The sequence below is a fragment of the Phytophthora cinnamomi genome (assembly GCF_018691715.1).
Source record: "Phytophthora cinnamomi strain GKB4 chromosome Unknown Contig8, whole genome shotgun sequence".
NCBI lineage: Eukaryota > Oomycota > Peronosporomycetes > Peronosporales > Peronosporaceae > Phytophthora > Phytophthora cinnamomi.
The window spans coordinates 981,687-1,001,010 of NW_027150941.1; the positions used below are offsets into that span (position 1 = coordinate 981,687).

Genomic DNA, 19,324 nt, shown 5'->3' on the forward strand with positions numbered 1-19,324 from the left:
TGCCAGCGAGAGGGAGAAAGCAGGAGTGAACTGGGGAGAGAGGGGAGGAAGCGACCATCACTCCTCATTCCGCACTCGGCGTTGCGCACTCGGTGACTGACTTGGTGTTTGTATGCGCAGGAAGGAACTCGCCGCAGGTCGATGCCGCAATGAGCGCCGACCAGTCCCCGCACAACTACCAGCAGCAGAGCGGCGACGAGGACATCCTGGTGACGTCGCCCACGTCGTACGCGCTGCGCGAGTCCATCCGCCGCTCGTCGTCCTCGGCGTCCGCGGACATGAACCCGCCGCCGCTGCGCTCCACGCCGAGCGCAGAGCACGGCCGCATGCCGCGCTCGTCCTCGCGCGGCAGCATGTTCACGCGCGCGCCGCCGCCGCCGCCCCCGCACTACCCGCCGCAGATCCCGGCGGCGCCCCACAGCGGCGGCTACGCGGGCATGCCGCGGCCCGTGTCCAACCCGAACTTGGACGCCATGACGGAGCAGAGCCTCGAGGGCAGCGGCTACCTGGGCCACTCGCTCGGCCCCGGCGCAGCGCCCTACAACAACAACCAGCACTTCACCAACACGGCAGCGCCCGCCTTCGCTGGCAGCAGCTTCAATCCTGCAGCCACGACGACGGGCTTCGGGGGCACCGACTTCAGTCAGACGGCGCCCGTGAACAACGCCAGCAGCCGCCGCTCCGTGTCGCGCCGCAGCCTCTTCAGCCGCGAGACCTTCATGCTCACGCGCGGCGAGAAGGAGTCGCGCATGACGGTGCCCGAGGGAACCCCCACGGAGATCCGCTGCGAGGGCTACCTGACCAAGCGCGGCCACCTGTTCACCAACTGGAAGACGCGCTACTTCACGCTGCGGGGTAACGTGCTCGAGTACTACTCGAGCGAGGAGAAGAGCAAGAAGTACGGCGCCGTCACGGTCGAGAAGGTGGCTACGTGGTCGGGCGAGGCGCACGGCTTCATGTTCTACACCACCAAGCAGATTCCCTACTACGTGTACGCGACATCCGAGTCGGAGCGCTCGAGGTGGCTGCGCGCGCTCAAGGAGTTCATGGTGGAGACGGAGGAGGTCAGCTGCGAAGGATACCTCACGAAGCGTGGTCACCTCGTCCCGAGCCAGCGCATGGCGTACTACGTGCTGAACGGGACCTCGCTGCGCCACTACGCGGACCAGCAGGCGTACCGCGACAACCAACTAGCGATGGCGGAGGTAGAAATCCGCTCTGTGGCGGCATGGGACGGCGAGGCGAATGGGCTGATGTTTATGACGGTAACCGGAAATGTGTTTTATGTGATTGCCGACACTGCTGGAGAACAGCAAAAGTGGCTCGCTACTGTGAAGAAATCCACGGCCAGCGTTCCGGAACCGGTATCGTGCGCGGGATATCTGACGAAACAGGGCCACAAGCGCAAGAGCTGGAAGAAGCGCTACTTCATTTTGCGTGGAAACACAATCTCTTACTACTCGGACTATGACATGGCGAACAATTCAAAGGGAAAACCGCTTGCAGAAGTGTTGGTTGAGGACGTGCAGAAGTGGGATGGCGAGCCGTTCGGCTTCATGTTCATGACGAATGAACAGGTACCATACTATGTGTACGCTGATAACGATCGCGAGCGCAATAAGTGGATGAACGCGTTGCACAAGCTGAACGCCGTGGAGGAGGAGCCTGAGGTTGAGAAGAAACGTTGCCCGAACTGTAACGCAGTTCTGACGGGATCCCGGTTCTGTGGAGCTTGTGGGTTCAACTTGCGTGGCACCACTGTTGGTGAACGCGCGTCGCGTGCGCAGACTATCAACGATGAGGGTGACGAGGATATCGATGGACGTGATGACATAGATGACGAAACAACACCGTTTGATGAACTGGAAGCACTTTCCGAGGGCGCCAGGACTCTTCTCCTTGCCGTGATGCAAACACCGGACGGCGTTGATATTGGTGATAAGGAAGGCACGTACCCTAACCGATTGACAAGAGGGTCTTCACAACAACGGATGGAGCAGCCTGACCACGTCAGTACTTCTGCCAAGTTTGACCAGGACATTGCCGAGGCTCTCAACGAGGTGGAAGCCGATGAGAAGCCCACGCCGACTAAATATTCGGACTCGGACGAGGAAGACGTTAAGGCGACCTCGTACGACGCTAAGCCGACGCCTCGTTCACCGGTGCGAAGATCGAGCGAAGATTCTAGCAGTGATGCGGATTCTCCAGCTTCGTCCCCGCCTTCTCGCGAACCCCCATCACCCGTGGCAGCTCCTCCAACACCGCCGAAGCCCAAGAAGCTGACTCCTAACTTTGGGATTGTGGAGCCTGAACCTAAAAAACACAGCTTTACGTCCTTTAGTGACTCTGAAGAAGAGTCTAAGGCGGAGCCAAAGCCTGCTCCTGTGCCGGTCCGAACTTCATCTCGGTCATCGGCAGGGTTGCTCATGGCTGGCATGGGTCGACGCAAGACAACTGCAATGTTGGCAATGGAGTCGAGTAGTGATGAAGAAAGTGAGGACGACACGGAGCTGCCGACAAAACCACCTTCGGATTCGTACAAAAAAAGTGATGAGAAGCCAAAGGATTCCGATGATGATGACGAGGAAGATGACAAACCGACTGCAGATGAGGCCGAGGGGCGCGAACGTAAGAGCTCTGCGGACTCCTTGGAGTTGGACACTCGCGGCATTTCCGCCTTTGAGGAGCCTGTTGAGCTGCCAAAGCTGAAGCATCCTGTGAACCCGTCCATTCGTATGAGTGAGCGCACGGACAAGAAGGACATCTACAACTTTATGGAGAGAGAATTGGATTTCACGCCCCAGTTTGTCCCATCAGCTGAGTCACCGGTCCGTTGCCGTTTCTACAGTTCGATGGCGTATACTTCAGCTAAGAAGGTTATCCTGTTCCTGTCGGACTCTGGTCCTCTTGGCCTCTGGAAGCAGGACCCAGAGAACGCGAAGCTGACGATTGACCACAAGTGGTCGATGACTCCTTACTTTAGTCGGGCGCAAGAAGAAGGTTATGGAATTGTCGTTTGCAATCCATTCGCCAACTCCGCTGTCGTTTACGAGGCGGGAGGATTCGAGCGCGAAGTCCCCATTCCTAACTCGACCACTCCCACGGAGCACGTCCTTTTCGTGTGGGACCAATTTATTACGAAGTGCAAGGGTCAAGTGTCCATTATCGCGTACGCTCGTGGTGGCGCGCTGGTGAAGTCTATTCTGGAGACTTACGAGATGAGCGCTCGCGAAAAGATCCATCGCGTTGCGCTGATCGAGTCCAAGCACGAAATTGATCACAATGAATCTCCGGGTATATTGGAACTTCTTGGCCGCCGATCGATTAACTGGGAAGCGTCATACGAGCCGCTTGGTGCCCAGATCGTGGACTCTCAGGCGCGTGTTAACTGTGTGTGTCTATCCTTGGGTTTCATGCCGTCTCAGGAGGCTGACAACACACCAAAGACCCTGGAAAAAGCAGAGGATCCTGCCTTTGCATTTATTGGCGCCAATCCGAACCAGCCTGGCATGACCGCTGTTGTAAAGCATGTTCGTGCGGAACTGAGAAAGCGGAAGACGGCTACGAAGCCTATCGGCCGACCGCGACGACAGTCGAACATAATTGTGATTGGTGAAACTGATGGCGATGAGTCCAGTGATGTTTCTGGTGGTGCTGACGAAGGCAAGAACGGTAACAAAAACAATGGTTCTGACGATGACGGCAAAATCAAGGCCACGTACTACTTGCCTAAGCCAGTGGCGAAGCCTAAGCGCAACTCTGGCTCTAGTAGTGGATCAAGTAGTGACAAGCAGCAGCGCTTGATCTCAGACAAGGACTTCGAGCTGATGAAGGTTGTTGGTCAGGGTGGTTTCGGCAAGGTCTTCTTGTGCCGGAAGGTCACGCCCCCGCACCAGGGTGAGTGTTATGCCATGAAGGTGCTGAAGAAGCAACAAGTTGTTTCGTCGGGCCTTGTCAACACGACAATGGCAGAGCGCAAAATTCTGACGGAGATCTCTCATCCGTTCGTGGTCAAGTTGCACTACGCCTTCCAGAGTGAGTCCAAGCTGTACCTCGTGATGGATTACCTCAGCGGTGGATCTCTGGCGACGCACCTGCGCCGCCGTCGCAAATTCCCCGAGGAATGGGCTCGCTTCTACGCCGCTGAGGTCGCTGCGGCTATCGCACACCTTCACAGCGCTAACATTATTTACCGTGATGCTAAGCTTGAAAACGTGTTGATGGACCACGACGGCCATGTGCGTATCACTGATTTCGGCTTGTCAAAGGTCGGCGTCTCCGGTCTGAAGGGCGCAACGACCTTCTGTGGCACAGCTGCATACATCGCCCCTGAGCTCCTAAAGGGCAAGGCCTACGGCAAGGCTGCTGACTGGTGGTCATTCGGTATTCTGCTGTACGAGATGATCGGCGGAAAACCGCCTTACTACCACCGCAACCGGGACATTATGTTCCAAACGATTCTGAAGCAGGACTGGGTAACTTTTTCGCCCAGTTTCTCGGATGCTGCGATTTCACTCATCAACGGGGTAAGTTGTCGTCTTATTTGGTCCGGTATGGCAAAGGTCTAACGCAACATGTTTTGTTTCAAATGCAGCTGCTTACGCGCGACCCGATGATGCGTCTTGGTAGCGGTCCTCGCGGTGCCGACGAGGTGTTGACACACCCGTTCTTCGACAGCATTGACTGGCCGGAACTGCTTGAGCGCAAGATGCAGCCTCCGTTTAACCCGGGTGTGGGTAAGATGGACACGCACTATGCGCCTCGCAACATGAATGAAATTACGGCTCGCGATCGCGAGCCCAGTGTGATGATGGCGAAGACCGACCGACCGAACGACTTCGACGGATTTAGCTTCGTTGGGCGGCCGTCGTCGCTATCGAATGTGTGATAAGACAGACTTACCTGCGAGGCAGGATACACTTGCTGACCTACTGGCGCGCGGAGGGAAGACAGGAATCAATCAACTAATTGCGGGAGGAGCTCGTGTGTGGTAACAGCAAAGAGAGAAAGAAGATGAGATAATGGGTCGAAGGAGCCGCGACGGCCTTTTAGAACGCAGGCCGAGCGCAAGATCGAAATAAGCAGTCGGAAGGTGCGAGTATGTCTTGTGCCTCGTGGCGCTAGCGTACCGGGAAAACAAGTGAACATGTTGAAAAATTGGAGTTACGCCGGGCTTGATCTGTCTTGGTAGTCGCTTTGCATGCTGTGTATGGCTGTGTTGCTGCTGCTAGGTACACGTTGTAGCGAAGCAGTCGATGGAGCAATTGTAGTACAAGTGCGACTTGAGCACTCCAGTGCCGTCGCAGTCCTGCTCCCCCTCAAAAGGTCCTGTGCACTCCAGCGACGGCGGATCGGATTCGTAGCCGCTAGCACAAGCGAGCGAGGTACTGAGAGCAAGTTGGAGGGCAGCATTGGAGCTGCCGCATCCGTCATGTAGTTGACAGGGTCCGCCGCAAGTTTCTAGATACGTTTGCTCTGCATATTGGCAGCTTCTTGTGAGGATTTGCCACTTCGCTTGTGTGGGCAGATCCATGATCTGGTTCGGAGTGACCACATGAAAACCAACGTAGACGTCTATGATGGAGTTGAAGTACGAGGATGAATTGGCAGTGAGATCAATCGTCTCGCCCGGGCGAACAACCACTTCGCGAGAGCCGGCGGCACTCCAAGCAACGCCCGACCCGGTCACTCGGAGACGCGCGTAGTTGTTGTGCACTGAACAGCAACCGGAGCAACTGGTGTACGTGAACGGCTTGAGCTCGCCGTATAGAGATCCGATGCGGCCACTGCCAGAGAAGCATTCGGGTGCACCCACAAGCTTGGCCACGGTATTCACGTCAAAGCCAAGCAGCGGTACGGTAACTTGGTACGGTGAAGACAGCACTGGCGCAGGCGACACGGGTATCGCGTTCTCTCCTAGATTGGTAATGAGGCGGATCAACGGAAGTCCGTCCTCGAAATTGGCTCCATTGGCGTTGATCACATGGTACGCTGCTGCTGCGAACAGTGCCGCCGCAGTATTGTTAGTGCTGGTACTGTTTGGGACACCGAATACCAGGTTGCCGAGAATGGTGGTTTGATTGGCGCCTACCACCATGACTGCCGCCGAATGAGCTACTCGCTGCCCGAAATGGTGCACCTGGTTGAAGGAGATATTCACCGACCGTGATACCAGCAAGTGGGCGAGTACAGGCTGGTGAAACGAGTTGAATTGAAAGCCGCGTCGTGATAACACTGCAATTCCGCTGCTACCCACAAACGATACGTTGTTGTTCACGAGCTGGATGTTGCTGGTCTCCCCAGATACCATAATGGCGTTGCCTCCGATTTTCTCGAAGTTACAGTACTCGATCGTCGTATTCGTGGCGGACTCGATATAGACTGCTGCTACGCGCGTTACGGGCCACCCTGATCCAGGAATCCGTTCATCTGGAAGGCACACAACGTTCACAACTAAGTGAGGCGGACTGAGAAACCTGCTATGAACGAGATCACAACATACAGATATTCAGGTGGTGAAGCTGCGTCCCAGACAACGTCAAATACTGGAAGCGTAGGTTAGAGGCTTTGGTAAGCGACGTGGTTTCCTTCAGGACCGTGTGGGCGTGTGTCGGCGTAACATATTGGTTCTCGCGAGAGCCACTCACACGCAGCAGCTGATGAAGTATCGGAATCTCGAGGACACTACTAGCTAACGACGTGGAGGTAGTTGTTGAATTCAGCGGGATCAAATACAACCTGCGAGTGGAGACATCGAAAAACCATTCACCAGGCGAATCCAGTTCTTCTAGCACGTTTTCCACTCGCACGACAGGGTCGAGACTGACTGATGACGAAGACCAGGTTGTACCAGGTCCATCCGTGAAGATGTCGTAGGACAGCTCCGACCCTCCAGCACCAAGTTGCATTGTACTGGCAGAACTGTTGATAGATGCTAGTGAGTAGCGCAGACTGGTTGGCTGGGTACTCTGAGGCCGCAGCTCAGCCATGATGTCTTTCACATTTGTCCAGGTTGAAATTCGGCTCGAAAAAGTGGTCGTGTTGTAGACAACTTGCGAATTCACTACATCGACTGGTTCGTACGAGCAAGCGAAGGTTTGTGCAGGTAGAGAAGAGTCCACTACGCAATTGGGGAACCCTGCACGCGGCAGCTGAACATCGTCGACGTACAACGTAGTAAATGTAGGGAAGTCTTCTGGCTTAGCTGGCACAATACCAGCTGCAAGATTTGGTAGCAAAGAAGACAGATCCGCCCGGAAGATTTTAAGGGTCTGTGAGGCTCCACTTGCAGTAGTGACCGTGACAGATCGGTCCAAATTCCATGTGAGCGTTCCAGCTTCTATGAGCTTCGCCCCAGATATGACCACCTTCTCACAGCCACGACACGACAGCGAACAAACTTCGACGCAGTCCTCCTCCTTGCGCAAGTCCTTGCCAAACAAATGCGTAAACTTATCGTAGAACAAGTCGGTATAGGTCTTTCGCGCGATGTGGCTTTGGCAAGCAACCATGCAACCGGAAACGCACGTTGCCATTGGACTCCCCTCAGCGTAGCAAGTGTGCCCGACACCATTGTTCTTGTCCACGCACACAGTACCAATGTCGGTTCCAACATCTTGAGCTGGCGCTGGTATGACCACCAGCGAATTATTTGTACGGTTGACCCCCATCTGCGCGAATGGATCAACCGGACCCTGCCACTCGTCGATATCACCCACGCCATTCCAGAGCAATCGCGGAGGCACACCTGAGCCCGAGTGATACGGAAATGTTCGGACGGAAATTGCAGCTTTCTCCACATCAGCATCGCAGTACGCTTGATACGTGACCGTCGCATTACTGGAGGCACCAGAGTCATCACTCGTGAAGTCAAACGTCTTCGACAACTCGTATCGGCCGGCACGAAGATAAACGTTGATGGGGGTATTGCTGTTCGCAGCCAATTTGTTATTGGCTTGGACTGCCTGCTGGACTCGTGTAAGTGTCTTGAAGGGTTTGGCGAAGCTTCCGTCTGCACTACCGGTGTCGTTTCCCGTTGTAGACACGTACAGATCGATGGAGGCCGCCGCAGACACAACATTTAGCAAAACCGAAAGGAACAAGAGGGTCATGCTAGAACCCAGTCGAAATGCCCTTCGCTGGCGACATGGCCGACTAGGTTCAAGACGATTCTTCCGTCCATTCCTGTTGTTACCGAGCATGAGCCCCACACGAAGCGTCGTCAGTCGTTGCAGAATTGACCAGGTAAAGATATCGAGGACATGGTGAGTTTTGGCACAGGGTCACTACAGAAGTAATTGCTGCTGCATTCTTCGTTCTTACTTGCTAGAGTTTTATCGTAGCTGATTACTCAAAGCCTGTTAGTCGGTCGCCGTCTTCGCCAGAGCTAGGATGGTGAAGCGCATCTCGCCTTCGTCGCGGGCCATAAACTTCTTGATGACCTGGCAAGTGTCCTAGCAAAAGGGGGAAACACACAAAGAGGGGGGTACTATGGCATAAGCGAAGTCCTACAGGTGCAGCACAAATGCAAATCGCAATGCACCTGCAGAACGGTGTCCGGGCTGGAGGGTCCGTGGTTAATTGGACGCTTCTTCCGGCCGTCGAGCTCGTACAGGTTGCCATCCACGCAGCTATACAACAGAAAGTTAGATAATCTTCGCTCTGACTGGTTTACAACACTCAAAATGCGCGATCAACTCCGTACCTGAAGCACACAAAGTGCGTGTTGATCGGGTCATCGACGCTTTCCAGTTGCTACTCAACCACAACAACGTTAATATCCTCAATGACTTGCCCTGCAGCCCCTGGCTTCGCACCTCCGACTGGCCAGCCTCGGCCGCACTGCTGTGCGTTTCTTCCAGCTACTCATCAGCAGCCACACCGTTAGAACCGACTGCAAAGCCCCGTGGTTCCATCGCATCGGAGCAACTTATCACCTCGTCGTCCTCCTCAAGGTACTGCGCAATTTCCTCGGGCGTCTTGGTCTTGGTCTTGTTGAAGAACTTGTCCAAGTAGCTCCCAGGAGCTGCCCTCATAAAGAAAAGCAAAATTGCTTCGTTCAGCCTCCAGAACTGAGTGAAAACAAACTCTTTTAACGCACTCAGCTGGACGAGGTGACGCATGTTCCCGATAGCGTGCAAGATGCCCACTGTGCCGCACGCATTTCCTAACAACGAAATAATAAAAGCAACAATTCAGCATAAAACCATTTTCCCTGCCAAAACTTGGTAAAACAAAGTTTGCGCACCGACGGTCTGGCGCATGTAGTAGACGTTGGGGGACACGGTCTGTCCGTCCTTGTCGATCCTGGCCGCCTCCTGCTTGTCCGCCTCCTCTGTCTGCAGTAACGTACAATAGCCGATTTCAGCATTTTGACAATATATGTTTAAACCCCGAAACCCTATTGTGATATTGTTGAAACCCACGTGCGGCTTGATGGGGAAGAGCATAATGACCGCCGCGACGGGGGCCGGCACCATGCCCAGCGCCCACTCCTCCGTGCTCAGCACGTCGCAGAAGCTGAACTGGCCCGTGGGGAAGCCCATCTTCTCCACGTACGCGTTCATCACGTCCGGGTTGGACTCAAGCGGGAACCAGCGCTTGTGCTTGGACTCGTCATCGCTCATGGCTCTTGGTGTTAGGATCGGAAAGTGAGGAAAGGCTCGCTAGTGTGATAATTCCGCGTCGGTGATTGGCCCATGACCTCATGGCTACAGTTGGATATGCTGGGGCAGTACGATTCATTGACTTCACTTCGACGTCAGGATCGCAGGCCGCAGCCACAAAGAGGTCTGGCAGCGAGATGGTATGCGATTTCGTCTGGGACGAGTCTCCTTTATCAGGACGTTGCTCGTCTTCAACGAAGTGGCACTCCTTGCATTGCATTGTTAACGCTGAATCACAGTTACTCTAGTACACGGCATTTTGTACCAGCATGGGTATCCCCGTTACTGGCAGCAAGGAAAAACCATTTAGGACTTTAATACTGCTACTTGTGTACACGGCATTCAGCCACAGAATCGATCATAGTCGGCTGGCATGTACCTATTCGGTTCCCAATCACGAGATGATCACACCATCGCACTGTCGCTCATATGTACATTTGGGTGGAAGTCATTCACCGAGTATTGCACGAAGATAATATTAAATAGTACTTCACACAGTGTTTTCTCACACTGTCCCGGATGTTGGTTTATCTAGAAGGCAAAAGTTCCACCCCTGGTGCATGTACCAACCGCTTTCCGCATCATGCAGACACTTCAGTGTCGTAAACTCAGTCCGCTGGCTCAAAAGGTTTGGTTGTTTTGAACCAATACAGTTCTTTTGAGTACCGACACTCAGCCGTAGACATTGGATGTAATCGCTTGGCATCGACGCCTCAATGACGAAGAGCTCGATCGTACCATCGAACCTGTAATGATCATCCATGCATGGTATCGCATGATCATATACGCAGACAGACGTGCAACCCTCAGACGTCAAGTTGGTTCCATACCCTTCAAGTGAAAAGTCAACGTTGTACGATTGTAAACATGTGATAACCGTCTCAATGAGTGATCCCATCGTAGTCTTGATCATCACCCTATAACACATGAGTATAGCCACGTCCTCTGGCATATTGACGTTGACCAACGAGCCCAACATGTACGCTTGACCTGCGTTAAGAACGGATCGCACGAGATATCGACCGCTCACCTGGTAACTTATCACTGATAAGACAAACCGAAGATCCCTCATCCTTCTAACAGCATTTGTTCCCATGCCTTACCGCCACGATCTTTCAAGCCTATTGCGTCTACGTATACGGTGTGTTTCCACATCGCACTGTGGTGTCGACACCTCACGCTTACGCGGTGACAAATCCCGAGCACCACGCCATCCGAGCTACATTTACTCTACAACCGAGAAATCCGGCGTAGCCATGCCACGATGGCACAGCATATGAAACAACTTGAGGATGCAGCCTTTGCCTCCAGTACTCCCCCAACCAGCCAGATCCCTGCCACACTGCTCATTCTCCAATTTCTTTGGCAACAAGCAATCGACTACCTCGACATCCAAGCCCCCCCCCCCCCCCCCCCCAGAGGTTTTCGCAACCATGGTTTACAAGCCTAGCATCTTCCTCGTTTGCGCTGTCGCACTCGTAGCACAGCAGATGCATCAGAGCCTGACCGCCGCTTCATCGCTGAAATACGACCCCTACACCACGTGCAAGTCGTACGATATTGGTGACGAAGGCTTCCCCGGTCGCGGCAGTGAAATCGAAGACGATAAAAACTGTAATGTCACCGTACCCGAGGACCCGAACTTGCCCAAGGTCGCCGCAATTTCGACCGTGTCCGTGCTGGACACGACGTTGTTGTCCAAAACGGCTTCATCTCCGTCTGATCCAGTGTTCACCAAGGTGGGGACACAGATCATATCAGAGCAGCCCCCTGCCACTGGAATCGACCAGGACGCTTACGTCGCGAACGAGCAAGCTTCAAGTATCTCGCCTACCTCTGCCTCGACCACGAGCACTACTGGTCGCAAGCTGGAGTTGGCCTCGCAAGATGACATTGCAACGCTCCAGGACTACTTCGGCGCCGCGATGGAGCTCAAGCTGAAGAACCTGCCAACCACTGCAGTGTACACACCTTCGCCGTGGACAGGCTCGAACTGGCCTACCTACCTGGACAGTCTCAACTACAAGTGGAACAAGCGCCATCCCAGTCCTGCTGAGAAGTACGCGAAGGCTTTCGGTTTGGATGTGGCCAAGTTCATGAACGGTGTTTCAGCGCAAAACGGTATCGACTCGAGGTCGAAGCTCGCGAAGTACACCTCAGACAAGCAGTGCTATAACCCCAAGGTTGATACTGTTTGCGCTAAGCGTGCGGGAAAAAGGTCGGGCTACTGCATTCCAACGTGGTATGGCATTTGTCATGCGTGGGCTCCGGCTGCCATCCTCGAGAAGGAGCCCAAGTGCCCCGTGACGTTCAACGGCGTGACTTTCCAGCCCATGGACATCAAGGGACTTGTTACGGACGTCTACGACGACGCCAAAATCTCTACAGTGTTCACTGGCTCCCGCTACAATGACTACAACGATTCGATCGACGAGTACGGCAGCCATACCGACTACTCGTACCGCGACCTGAACCCTGGCTTCTTCCACATCGCTGCTGCGAACCTGCTCGGCTTCAAGGTTTACGAGCAAACGGCCATGACCCCGGAGAAGGCTGCCAAGACATTCTTCGGTGTGAACTCGTATGGCTGGAATGAAAACACCACGAGCATCGTGTACGTCAAGTCGCGCCTGTCGTGGATCAACGAGACATTCACGGACGGTGGGCTGGTGTCGTCGGGACGCAACAAGACTACGACTACCTCCTAGAACTGGACGGCGCCGAGGAGATCATTGGCGGTGAGTGGCTGTACGAGTCGAACAACAACCACCCAGACTTCTTGTGGCTGCCGACAGGAAAACCGCGTGCTGATACCGTTACCAAAATTGGTCTGAAGTACGCGGACGTGACGATGCTGCTGGAGAAGGCTGTGTCGTGTTCTGGCACTAATTCGGCTTCGGTGGCGTAAGTGCCTTACCTCAGTTAAAGATTGTCTCTCTGTGAAGACAGACACTGGCCGTCCGTCGGGTCATTTGAGTTGTTGAATGATCATATACATTCAGTTCACAACAAGCTTATGGTGGAGATATCCACATTCGACAGGATGCTTGTTCAATTCCACCTGGATTCTGAGGTAATACAAAGATATGGAGGTACTTCTACTTTTAAATCTTATTTCTTGGCTTGCTTTGTCAGCATGTTACTTAATTCGAGACCGCTCTGGCTGACGCCAGAATGCTTCATCACAAGTAACTTATTGACAATGCAATGGCTTTGAAGGCACACAGATATAGATATTTTAATATCACGATTCTGAAGGTTGTATGGCTTACAAGTCATACAACCTTTAGAATCGTGTCGCGGCCGACATGCTGTAGTTTGGCTTCGTCGTGATATTAACACGGTCAGAATTCCTCTGGCAGTTCCGTGCGGAAGCGCAGTACAATAGCAAAGAAAGAGGACTAGTTATCCAACTTTTTCTGAAGGAAAGAAATGGGTCAACCTCTTGCCTCGGTTCTCGTACCTCCGGCTATGCGGCTTCGCCACTAAGCTATGCAGTCCTTCCAACTACGGAAAGCCACACATTTTCTGACGTACACAAAATGCCAAAACCTGTATTTCTAAGCAAGCGCATTCATTGCGGTAAACCTAGCCAAGGTAGATATCGATCTTCATCGGCCTTTAGTTTTCGTTTCTTGGGAATATTTGACCACAATGCTGCAAGTGCGAACACCCGAAAATGATTATGATCTCATTCATGTTCGCAAGATGCCAACAGTGCAACAAGCCTCGGCTGCCATTGAACAAAGTAAGTAACTATTTAAAAAGTTAATTGAAACAAAAAGTATCCCAACTCTCCAGCGCTTGTAGTACACGTTTGGGGCCTTCCCGTTTTGAGTTTTACTGCTTCCACCCCATCCCAGACACGAAAACATTGGTTTCCTGCAATATTTGTGTTGGTTTTTGAAGCTTAAAAACGACTAAAATGATCAAGATTCAATTTTCCAAATCTTGTGACATGGCTACACGTTACACTTGAAGTGGGGTGTCGGCGAGTGCCTCGAGGATGACTTGGCCCCAGAAAGACTCTAAAGTTGCGAGGACGTCGGACTCGACGACTTTTCCCGTGATGCGGTTGGCTACAACCAGCACAGCTGCGGTGGCTTGGATCGATCCGCGACTGCGTTGAGCAAGATCCAGTCTGACAGTAAAAAAAGGAAGTCATCCAGCAGGAGTAGTTAGTATCAGGGAGGACAAAGCTTGTGACTGGTCCTCACAGGTGGAAGGTCTCCATTTCGACTGTGTGGACGTCTGGATGTGTCTTTGCCAGGTCCTCCACGAGGTGCTCGTTGCGGTCGTCAAAGGCGGAGTCCAGGCGACCTACAAAAATATGAGCGTAAGATTCGCGACAGTTAGACGAACGGACTGGAACACGGAAGATTTTGAACGTTACCTTGGGAGCTGTAGAAGGAGCAAGCAGTGGCGTTGAGTCCATCGAAGGCGTCGAGGCTATCGCCGTCACTCGAAGCTGCCACCGCAGGTTCAGCATGGAGAGAGCCTAGTTTGCTTTTCATCGAAGCAACAAGCTATGATACAAGCGGGGTCAAAGCTTACTTATCCGAACAATGAGAGTACGAGTGTGCGTGACCTACCGGTTTCGAAAGTGCTGACGACGCGGGCATCACTCGTGATACTCGGTAGTAATCTTCGCCAACCGCGTCAGGGAAGAACGCGTCCGGGTTGCGCATAACCATCACAGAGCCTTTGCCGCTCACCACAACACTGCCCGGAGCAACCTCCTTCCGCACGCTTCCACAGGTACCAAACCTAGATTGCGCAGCGAGATCACCAGTTTACTAGACGTCAAACCACATAATACGACACTCGCAACCAATCCTTCGCACCGGATAAAATTCATCGGGCCTTCAACAACAGCTCTTGTCTCTCGAACGACGAAGTCCATGTTGGGAACCCCCTGCTCACAGAACGGCAACAGTGCCCATCTCAATACAGGAACCAGCAACAGACCGCAGCTCCCCCTCTCGTTACCATCCCCGTAGCGACAATAGACACCGGCACTCCCTTCATCCTCCCCGTGAACGTCGTGAAGCCCCTCGGCGACTGGAACGTGTCGAACGTGGCGTCGTCCAGCAGCTGCGCCAGCAGCTCCGCCCTGCTGAGACTCCCCACGGACACCACGCGGTTGGCCACGTGGCCGGCCTTGACACCCAGATGCAGCACCGTGCCGTCGCTGTGCGTGGGCATCAGGTTGGTGTTCTGGTAGGCCATGGCTGTAGTCTCGCAATGACACGCCACGAGGCGCGACTGCGTCTGGTGAAATAGCTGCGACGTGTGTACACACAATGTTACTATGCTTCTCGATCGGTTTAGACAGGCGATCCAAAGATCCACACGAAAGGTCGTTGACTGGCGTCCGACTCGTTCTACCGACACCTCCGAGCGCAGTGCAGGATGCAGACGGACGCGGAGATTGCCTCGCTGGCTGCCGCGGCTTCGGCCGCGCAAGAGTTCGCGTTCGTGTCGTGGGACGGCAGCGACGGCCGCCGAGCGTGTCCGTTGGCCACCTTCGGCTCTCGCGGGCCGCAGACGCTGAGCGTGCGCTTGGCATGCGCCGAGCCGCCGCGAGCGGATCAGCCCGAGCTCAAGAACGTGGCGGAGCTGCGGGGCGCAGTCGCGCTGGTGGTGCGTGGCGGCTGCAGCTTCGCGCACAAGGCGCGGCTGCTGCAGAAGGCAGGCGCCGTCGCCATGCTGCTGGCCAACAACACGAGAGAGGAGCCGCTGGCGGCGTTCACGATGGGGGAGTCGCCCGAGGAGCTGGAGCAGAACGAGAAGAGCGGAGCCGAGCCGATTACCATGCCGTGCATCATGATGTGTCTGCGGGACGTGCGCGAGTTGTTCCAGAAGTTCCCGCCGTCGGTGAAGACCGGGGTGTTGACCTTCGAGGTACTGCCGACCGACGAGGCGGCGGTTGTAGCGGAGGAGTGCTTGAGGGTTCAGAGAGAGCGACACGAAGCCACTGAGGCGGGCAAAAGGTGGAAAGCCATCAAGCGTACTACGACGTCATTCATCAAAAGGTTGGAGCCTCAGAACACTCCTTCGTCTGGTAATAGCGCAGGAGTATCGCCATCCACAGGAACGACTGGCCCAGATGGAAACGTGAAGGTGGCGAGGTGTGCTGAAGGTGCTGTTGCGCGAGATAACCAACCGCCTTTACTTGCGTTCATCCAGTGGGCTACGAGCGCGTTGACGTACGAGATCTGCTTCGCCCCCTTGGCGGACTTTTGCTCTGCGCGAGCTAGTGTATCCTACATGGGTAAATTAGTGGCGTGTGATCCTCTTCTTGCTGATGGTCCTCTAGTTAACGCAGAGCAATTGAGCGGGGCTGTGGCGTTGATGCGGCGCGGATCATGCTCGTTTCCAGAAAAGATTGAGCGAGCCCAACGCGCCGGTGCGGTGGCTGCCATTGTGTGTAACGACGATGAAGACGATTTGGAGGCTGCTTTTGTCATGAGTGTGGACCATATCGACACCAGTAGCGCTACCATACCGGCAGTGATGATTTCACACAACAGCTTCTTGCGGATTCAATCCGCCTTGAACACCACCACCACACGAATACTGTGTCTATCCGGCGAAGCTGCTGACGGACTTTTAGCGTCGAGTGGGAGGCCAGTCTCCTTTAAATCTTTGCCGATGCCCACACCAAGACAAAATTCAGAGACGGACGAGGAGAGTGATGCTCAAACAGCTCCCGACTCTCTCTTTGATCTGCACGTGGCCTGTCGCGATGGGGATCATGCTGCCTGTCAACGAGTATTAGCGGCGATTGAGGGGAAGGACGCAAAACGCAAATTGGTGAATGGAAAGTGCCCAACGAACGGTCTGGCTGCACTTCACCACGCATGCGCAGCTGGAAATGACAACGTAGTCGAACTCTTGCTGAAGCTTGGTGCAGTTCCAGATACAGTTGATCTGGCGATGCAGACACCACTGCATATTGCATGCGCTAACGATAATGTTGAGTGTGCCCGCCTATTGCTTCGCGCAGAAGCTTCTTCACCTCAAGTGCCTACCGTGCTGTATAATGCCGATGAAGAATATGGTGGGTTGGCGACAAAGCGCGATATTGGTGGCGGAACTGCGATGCACGAAGCCGCTCGTGCTGGTTCTTCCGAGTGCGTCGAGCTACTGTTGAGTGCTAACGCTCGGGTGGATAGCACAATAAGCGGAGCGACAGACAAGTACGTTTTCCTCGGCGTTAGTGCGAAAGACTCGGAGGGCAGATCACCGCTACATCTGGCGTCTGAAAACGCTCATGCAGAATGCGCATTATACCTCATGGCGGCTAATGCGGATGTGGTAAGCAAAGACTGCGCAGGATGCTCACCACTGCTCCTTGCCTGTGAGGCAGCCAATGACCCAGACAACGAATCGGTAGCTGTTCAAATAATTGAGAAACTGATATCGCTGGGTGCTACGATGGAGGAGGACAATGACGAGAACAAGTTGAGCGGCACGACCCTATTGCTGGATCGAGTTCAATCCCCTGATCTTCGGCGCGAACTGGAAGTGCTGTATCTGCGTCACGAAGCAAATTGTGCTCGACAAAGCAGCAAAATGCTCAAAAGGGAGAACGAAGCCGTGATAAATCGGATGCGAGATTTGGAGGACGAAGTTCGTGCACTTCGCGGTCTGGTGAGCAACCACGACAACTATGGCCACCAGCTCCAACAACTTCAGTTGCAAATGCAAATGATTCTGCATTTCCAGAGCGGCTACGGGATGCAGCCTCCACTATCTTCTATTCAGAGTACGATGGTGACACCATTACTTGCTACATGCCTGGGCGAATCAGCCGGTAAAAGCGACGAAGAACTCGCACTAGATGCTGCTCTCGCCCGTGATCTAGGAAAAAAGTGTCTCCGACAGAACCAAAGCGTGCTTGCGGAGAAATATCTCCTGCGCTCGCTGGATCTGATGCCACTCCCCGGTGTGCATCGACTTCTGGATACTGTTCGACAAAAGCAACGCAGCGGGAAGGAGAACGGAGCTCTAGCTAGCGCTTCATTGACTTCCAATTCACACTCCAACAGCATATCAATCTCGCCGAAAGTGCTAGCTCCAACCAGCACGAAGCAGGCCAAGATTAAATACTTGCGGGCGCAGGTTCAAGCAGCGACTGTAGTACCTCAACCTCGTCTCATGCTGGAAGACGAACTGAACAACCTCGAAACGCTTACAGACGAAGACGAGTTTGCACTCGCTTGTCGTTGGCTGGAATGGCTAGTGGCGCTACCGTGGGGAGACTCTACCTCTGGATTGCAAAACGAAGTCATCTACGACACAAAGAGAAACGAGTTTCGACAGCTTGATGCAATTGATTCGAAGCGAGCTGAAGCCAGGCGAAGTCAGGCCGCGCGCACTATCCAACGCACGTTTCGCGAGCGGTATGCTATTCATCTGCATACCCGGGCAGCAGCCGCGACTCAAATTCAGGCGACACTGAAAGGAAAACTCGCTCGCCTACACTATGGATCAACAAGGCAGCAGCTAATGGCGAATCGAGATCGGCGCTTTACTCAGTCAGCGAATCAACAGGATGGATCGGAGGCTGTGACACCCTCGCAAGTCGACTACGCTACGACCGTGGATCCTGCAATTCATCGGAAACTACGGCAGCCATTTCTTGTGAAGGAGCTCGTTACTGGTACCCGATTCTCGACAGAGCAATCAACCGGTGGCAAACACGACGAAAGGGAGGAATGGTCCCGCGTGCTGCAGTTGGTGAAGTGCTCGGACGCGGGATCAACACGTCGATGGAAATCGAAGGCGAGTGAACCGAGGTTGCTCTTTTTTGTATGGTCTCGATGGGGGTTGAACCTGGACAAACGATGCGAGTGCTCACTCAGTGGCCCGTACGAGGATCAGCAGGATGCTCAGAGACGCTATGATCGGATTGCACGAGAGCAAGAGAGTCGAGATGTGGTCGAGGAGGGGTCCCCTCATGAAGCTGGTGCAGCGTATGAAAGTGGGTTTGACTTTTTGAGGAGTGTTGTAGGGGGGTCGAGAGGCAGCATCGCATCCGCGTAAGCTCTCATCTTTGATAACGAGAATGCACCACTGATTTTAAATACATGTATAACGATTCTGTCGATTCTGCGCCAATTTCATTTGCCTTGAGGTTTGGCAAACGATTTTGTCCTAGGACTGGCCAAGGTCAACACGGGGCGGACGTACATGTGAAGGACAACGGGGGCTCCACCGCGTTACGATACGCCGCTAGCAGCGGCCGTTTTGAGATCGCGCATCTGCTCTAGGTTCCCCACTCGTGCGCTTTGGTACGATAAAATATTCGGCCAGAATCCGACCGATCTGCCGATGCAGTGAAAACCCTCGAAACGCTAACTTCACCATATCTACGGGAGTCTGCTGCCCCTTCAGTTCCGCGATCCACCTATTCGCCGCTGCAATAACCGGTTGAGACTGGTCTTGACACAGATATTTCCACAGCTGCTTTCGATGCCTTCCACTCGGTTTAGAAACAACTGGTACACGAAGCACACCACCTTGTTGTCCTTGTTGTTTTCCCACTGTTGGAGTGTTCGCTTCAATTTCTGGACTACTACTGCAGACCCAGCGCGGCTTCGCACAAGTGACAAAGCGTTATCGATGCGTTTGACATATTCCAGTCAGAGCGA

At 53.9% G+C, this 19,324-nt stretch overlaps 5 protein-coding genes across 6 annotated transcripts; 2 read left to right on the plus strand and 3 right to left on the minus strand.

Annotated features, from left to right (window-relative positions):
* Positions 1 to 149: 149 nt before the first annotated feature.
* IUM83_11757 (AGC/RSK/RSKP90 protein kinase) lies at positions 150 to 4,888 on the plus strand (the record flags this gene model as incomplete). Of its 2 annotated transcripts, XM_067936336.1 has the most annotated exons (3): positions 150 to 4,148; positions 4,269 to 4,526; positions 4,595 to 4,888. In XM_067936336.1, 3 exons carry the CDS (start codon positions 150 to 152, stop codon positions 4,886 to 4,888), a joined length of 4,551 nt encoding a protein of 1,516 aa, XP_067798676.1. The 2 variants fall into 2 exon arrangements, with proteins under 2 accessions (XP_067798676.1, XP_067798677.1); XM_067936337.1 differs by having other exon boundaries at positions 150 to 4,526.
* A 339-nt stretch (positions 4,889 to 5,227) lies between these two features.
* Positions 5,228 to 8,111, minus strand: IUM83_11758 (Ubiquitin carboxyl-terminal hydrolase; the record flags this gene model as incomplete). The annotated part of the gene is made up of 2 exons (XM_067936338.1): positions 5,228 to 6,429; positions 6,503 to 8,111. The coding sequence occupies 2 exons, from the start codon at positions 8,109 to 8,111 to the stop codon at positions 5,228 to 5,230; spliced, it is 2,811 nt and encodes a 936-aa protein (XP_067798670.1).
* Positions 8,112 to 8,360: 249 nt separating this feature from the next.
* IUM83_11759 (putative ubiquitin carboxyl-terminal hydrolase) lies at positions 8,361 to 9,626 on the minus strand (the record flags this gene model as incomplete). The annotated part of the gene is made up of 8 exons (XM_067936339.1): positions 8,361 to 8,453; positions 8,543 to 8,630; positions 8,705 to 8,754; positions 8,817 to 8,861; positions 8,937 to 9,025; positions 9,101 to 9,166; positions 9,248 to 9,338; positions 9,426 to 9,626. 8 exons carry the CDS (start codon positions 9,624 to 9,626, stop codon positions 8,361 to 8,363), a joined length of 723 nt encoding a protein of 240 aa, XP_067798671.1.
* A 4,008-nt stretch (positions 9,627 to 13,634) lies between these two features.
* On the minus strand, positions 13,635 to 14,894 carry IUM83_11760 (Purine and uridine phosphorylase; the record flags this gene model as incomplete). Its single annotated transcript, XM_067936340.1, has 6 exons — positions 13,635 to 13,806; positions 13,883 to 13,985; positions 14,059 to 14,191; positions 14,258 to 14,432; positions 14,510 to 14,580; positions 14,655 to 14,894. 6 exons carry the CDS (start codon positions 14,892 to 14,894, stop codon positions 13,635 to 13,637), a joined length of 894 nt encoding a protein of 297 aa, XP_067798566.1.
* A 183-nt stretch (positions 14,895 to 15,077) lies between these two features.
* Positions 15,078 to 15,805, plus strand: IUM83_11761 (Transient receptor potential channel pyrexia; the record flags this gene model as incomplete). Its single annotated transcript, XM_067936341.1, has 2 exons — positions 15,078 to 15,658; positions 15,742 to 15,805. 2 exons carry the CDS (start codon positions 15,078 to 15,080, stop codon positions 15,803 to 15,805), a joined length of 645 nt encoding a protein of 214 aa, XP_067798565.1.
* Positions 15,806 to 19,324: the final 3,519 nt, after the last annotated feature.